General features: G+C 35.1%; 1 protein-coding gene across 1 annotated transcript; it reads right to left on the bottom strand.

The window, feature by feature from the left end:
- Positions 1–1,067: 1,067 nt before the first annotated feature.
- LOC103966741 (aldehyde dehydrogenase family 3 member F1) lies at positions 1,068–4,559 on the bottom strand. Its single transcript, XM_009379949.3, has 11 exons — positions 4,427–4,559; positions 3,937–4,153; positions 3,466–3,534; positions 3,219–3,315; positions 2,904–3,110; positions 2,661–2,785; positions 2,461–2,565; positions 2,196–2,368; positions 2,005–2,095; positions 1,773–1,922; positions 1,068–1,683 (listed from the first exon to the last, which is right to left on the bottom strand). The coding sequence occupies exons 1-11, from the start codon at positions 4,447–4,449 to the stop codon at positions 1,447–1,449; spliced, it is 1,494 nt and encodes a 497-aa protein (XP_009378224.2). The 5' UTR covers positions 4,450–4,559; the 3' UTR covers positions 1,068–1,446.
- Positions 4,560–5,577: the final 1,018 nt, after the last annotated feature.

Here is a 5,577-nt window from a genome sequence, read left to right as displayed (position 1 = left end):
CTATACATGTTATGTTGAAATCTCTTTGAACTGAGATCCTCTTGTATCGTCTTTAATATTTTTATGAATTCTTAATATTATAATAAAATAAGAAACAAAAGGGCAAAACATTTTTTGTGAAGGAAGGCTGATAGGCATTACTTTCAAGATTCAGATTAACTGTGGAGCGCACTGTCCAACGTAAGAGCATTAAATGAAGGATTTAACTTCGCTGATCAGCAGCTGCTTACCTTCAATCTCAGCTGCACATGTGTCTGAGTTTTGATTAAAAAAATCAAACTTTAACACATGTTCAGTCGAGATTGAGTGTAAACAACAATTGCTACTGAGTTTACAGCAATCAAGTCCAATTCTTAAATGAAACCTCACAATGTAGTTTATATAATTGGTTTAAAGTGAGTGAGGATCTCGCCAGATTTTTTTGTGAGAATTCTCACCAGATTCTTTTTGTGAGGATCCTTGCCGAATTCTCTTTGTGAGGATTTCGGACCTCAAATCACATCCGTTCATTATACATCGTGTGATCAGAAATCATTGTAAATTTTTTTATTTAAAATTAAATACAAACAATACCTGATGAAAACTAGCCGCATAATGTACAATAAACAGATGTAATTACAAGATTTTGTAGATCTTCACAAAAAAAATCCAGAGAATATGTTCTCTCGTTTAAAGTTAGGTCATAAATTTTGTTTGAAAGGGACCACAAATTTGGTAACAAATCCTAAGTACTGGGAGAACGATCTTTTGCTTAAACCTAATTTTATTTGGAATGCATCATGTCACTGCCACTGAACAAAATAAATGTTTGAAATGTGAGAAAGTTATTGTACCTAAAAACGTTATTATTTGGACTTTCGCGTTTTATTTATTTGGTTCACCTGATCATCCTGTATAAGTGTATATAGTACAATAATTTGAACCGTCTTACTTGGATATTCGCGTTACTCCTTAGCCTTATTTTCTTATTTTTGTTCTTGAAGAAAAGGAAAGTCAGATGGTTGAAAAAATTATAGTTCATACAAGATTTAAAAAATATGAAATGCAGTAATATAAATAGAAGAAGATACACCAAGTACAAATAATTATAATAAAATTCTTACAACAGAAGAACAATTATCATAGAATTACCTTCGTAGTTTATAACAAAAAATAATAATAAAACATGAACGCTTAATATTTTCTTTTGAAGATTAAGATAAGACAGTAAGATACCATCTTAGAAGCAGGCCTCAAGTAGCTCTTCTTTTCCAAGTAATTTCGAGGTCGACTTTTATTTTTTATTACAAACGATATTAATATTCTAAATAATACTGAGGGGAGGGGGAAATGTTTGCACGCCAGATGCAATGAATTGAAAAGGAATACCCTATCTATCAGGGCAGTCCATCACTTGCACGCGGCATCACTTGCATGCGGTTTATTTTTATGACTCAATACAAACTCTTACCTCTTAATTCCCAGGAAGAGCAAAGCAAGACTAATGTAATCGAAATTGTAGGCGAATCTGATAAAATTCTCTTTGAAGTCATTCCATGGAGGATATCTAGACCCAAATTCGATGATGAAGTTTGCTCGCATAACCGCTTTCTCGTGGCTGAAAGTATCGAAAGAATACTTGCCATGGTACCTCCCAAAGCCGCTCTGACCAACACCACCAAACGGTAGAGAATCACAGACAAACTGCAGATAGAAAGATTTGTGATGGAGTTAGGTCTTGGAAAATCATATAGGAAAATGAAAATACTTATTAGAGGAGAAAAATGCAGTACTTGAATCAAGATGTCATTGAAAACCACAGTTCCTGAGGATGTTTCGGATACAATCCGTCTCCTCAAGTTTTCATCTTCAGTGAAGGCGTAGATGGCTAGAGGTTTTGGCTTTGAATTTATGAACTCTATGCTTTCTTCAATCTTTTTCAACTGTACAAATCAAAGTAAGGAGGTTTTTTGGAGTTTGGAACAATATTCAACAATCACAGAAGGGTCTATGTCAATTTCTCACAGTGATTATTGGAAGCAGCGGGCCAAAGATTTCTTCCGTCATGATTGCAGCATTGAGCGGAGGATCTAACAAGATTGTTGGCTCTATGAACCTGAAAAGTTCGATGAGCATTATATAAGACAGCAGTTACTTCTGAATTATCTTACCAAATTCGACGAACAGGGGAACTGCTAAAAGCGTTGAGAAGTTACAGGTTTTCTTCATCAAGTGAACCACCATATACAATGGAATCTGCAACGACAGGGTCTTTGAGAAGATTATGCAGCCTTTCAAAATGGCGCTTATTAACGACTCTAGCTATGCACTTTGAGTCTTTTGGACTTTCACTATAAAATCTCCTGATTGTTTTCTTCAGTAAGTCAATCTAAAACACAAACAAATCGGACATGAAATCATCTCAATTCCGATAGACCATTAGACCTTGCTCATAACTGTAAAGCAAATATTTATGTTTACCGCCATGGAAGCAAACTTTTCCTCAACGAGCATATAATCAACTCCGATACATGCCTGTCCATTGCAAGGTCCCCACTTCCCTCCTACTATTCGTTTGACTGCAACCTTCAGGCCGACACAACAAAAGCAATACGAGTAAATATGTGTAGCTGAAGATCTTAATCCCACAACCATTAGGTTATAGTTACTCCAAAAAAAACCTTCAAATCTGAAGCATTGGAGAGTGAATCCAGGACAATAGGGCATTTTCCACCCAGCTCTAGTGTAACCGGTGTTAAATTCTTTGCAGCTGCAGACATGACCATCCGCCCTACCTGTGCACTTCCTGAAAGAGGCAAATTTATGTTTTTATTCATGAGATCGCCAAAGCAACAAAGCATGACAACACAATACGTGGATGTGAACTAATATATGTACTCTAAGGTGATCGCAGAAATATATACCAGTAAAGAATATCTTGTCCCATTTCTGCTGCAGGAGGAGTTCACTGATTTCTGACCCACCCTCAATAACTTTAACTGCTTTGCCGTCCAAGTATTGAGGGACGGTCTTGGCAAGAAAAGAAGAGCACGCCGGCGCTTGCTCTGAAGGTTTTAGAACCACTGCGTTCCCTGCAGCTATTGCTCCGATCACAGGGTCCAAAGCCAAGGCTGCATAAGCGCCGAAAATTTCTATTCATAACGATCTAATACAGCACACCTTATGAGATCTCCTTAGATGCAACATATACAATCATATTACAAATCAACTGCACTCACATATTGGGAAGTTCCAAGATGCAAATATGAGAACTACGCCGAGGGGTTCCGGCAGCACCTCCCCGCTCGTTGGAAACAAAAGCAACGGCAATCGTGCCTGCCCAAATGCCAGAAATTTACATAAATGATAGAAGTAGCAAAACCCTAACTCAGCAGTGCTTCACTTTCCTGAACAATTTTGAGCTAAAACCTAAGCTGAACAAATGCAACCATAACAAATAAGATCAATTAGTAGATTTCAAAGTACCTTTTTAGGAGCAGCCCATTTATCCAAATTGCTCAAAGTATGGTTGAGTGATTTTTTCACAACTCCAACCTACAATCCAATGGCAAAACAAAATTAGCTATTGTATTATACACACAAAACTAATTTTTTTTTCCTTGTATATGCTTCAATACTAAAACTTATCACGGGCAAAGGCCATAAATTCTCACCCATCGATATGGTTGAAAATACATGATAAATTGGCAAAGAGGATCAGAAATCAAATATGGAAAAGAAATCAAATCTCAATTGTTAAACTAATCAAATCATAAAATAACTATGTTTTTATCAATCAGAAATAGACAACACACATAAAACTATCATTTCAACTATTGAGATTTGAATAATAACGTTATATTGTTATTGATGAAAACAATATCGACATATTATTCATGCAACAATTAAAGAACAGATGTCGTGCCATAATAACACAAATTAAAGAAGTAGTCCTACTTCATCCCGATAAGATTCAACTGGGTGCTTGCCAAGATCTTGATCGAGAGCTTTGAAAATCTTCTCTTCGTTGCCATTCATGAGCTCCAGAAGTGCACTGAGTTGTTTTTTCCTCCATGCAACGCTTCTGGTTCTACCACTTTTGAATGTTTGCCTCAGCTCAGACAAAGTTTCCTCCACTTCTCTCACTGCTTCCATGGCTGTAACTGTATGAGTTCTGAACTCCAAAAATGTCAAAGAACTTAAAAGCACGGACGCCAACTTTTGAAAATTTCAATGCAGACCCCTAACAAAACAATTAACTTTAATTGTAGACAACAAGTATAAGAGCTTTTGTTTTTTGTTGTTGTAAAAACTTAGTGGTTAGATGTGCAATTTGATGCGTGAGCCAAGAACAAGTTGCAGTTTTTACTTCCTACAGTAGTCATCTAACTTGGTTCAAGACGGGACTAGTCAGAAATCAATACAAAATCAATGCTACTTGACCCACCGATGTCTGCAGAAACGTGGCATGATTATGGGACGACTGACTGTTGATTCATGTGAATCCCATAGTGATTAATGCTTGTTGTTGTATCAGAGTGTCACACACGAGGGAAGAGATTTATACATATCTTCTAATTTCTATCAATGAATTTCCAATGCTGACACTCAAATTCTTAACACATATTTTTATATTTTGAGTTTTAAAATAGTGAGTTTATGTATTTTGATTTTCTGAACATTGGACTCAAAACTCATATTTGAGTTCTAACTATTCGGTTATGTGCATAGTGTATTGGAGAGAATTAGACTCAAAACTCAAATTTCATTTTTCTTAATTGAATAACATTTTTCTAGTTGACATGAGTTCCATCTTAGATTCAAATCTCACGTTGAAATCTAAATTTGAGTAACTTCACCAGACACTTATATATGAGTTTTAAGTCTTTAGTGCATTATTTACTCATATTTATACTGGAATATGAGATTTGAATCCAAATTTTCCGGTGTGAGTGCTCTCAACGACTGTTGTTGCATAACACGGCCACTGACGATTGATGTTAGCTTAACTCCTTTTTCTATCTTATAATGTGTCTTGCAAGAGGGAGCAAAAAATGTATATGTACATGATCTTATTTTACAAGATATCCCTGAAGATACAAATGGGTAACTTTTAATTTGTCACGTAATGCATACATATGTAATTCAAATTAGTGATGAAACAAAAATATATAACTAAGAAATAAAAAAGGAAAAAAAGATTTTAGTGATGCATCTCAGTAGGCCGATGGACATTGTTTTCAGATTCAGATAAACTTCTTGACTGCACTTCCCACCTAACAGCATTAAATGGGCTGGAGATAAGCCATGACTGCCATTACCAGCAAACCATATCCTCATGTAAAAATCCACATATTTAATCACTTAGCGAATAAAATACTTTTGTACTATAAATTTTATATCTGTTCAATTTCTTAGTCTTTCATTTGAAGATTATTTTTACAAAAAATTATTTAAATCAGAGATCGAATAGTCATCCAAATATATGGAATAAATTGACTAGTGTGAGTATTAATTAACATATTCATGATAAACCATTTATTTATTTGAGATATTTAAATAACTAAATAATCTACGATTTGAAAGATTTTTTCTAAA

Source organism: the organism of the source record quoted next, unplaced genomic scaffold (assembly GCF_019419815.1).
Source record: "Pyrus x bretschneideri cultivar Hongxiangsu unplaced genomic scaffold, Pyrus_bretschneideri_v1 Contig1, whole genome shotgun sequence".
Lineage (NCBI taxonomy): Eukaryota > Viridiplantae > Streptophyta > Magnoliopsida > Rosales > Rosaceae > Pyrus > Pyrus x bretschneideri.
This window is presented reverse-complemented; position numbering and strand designations above follow the sequence as displayed.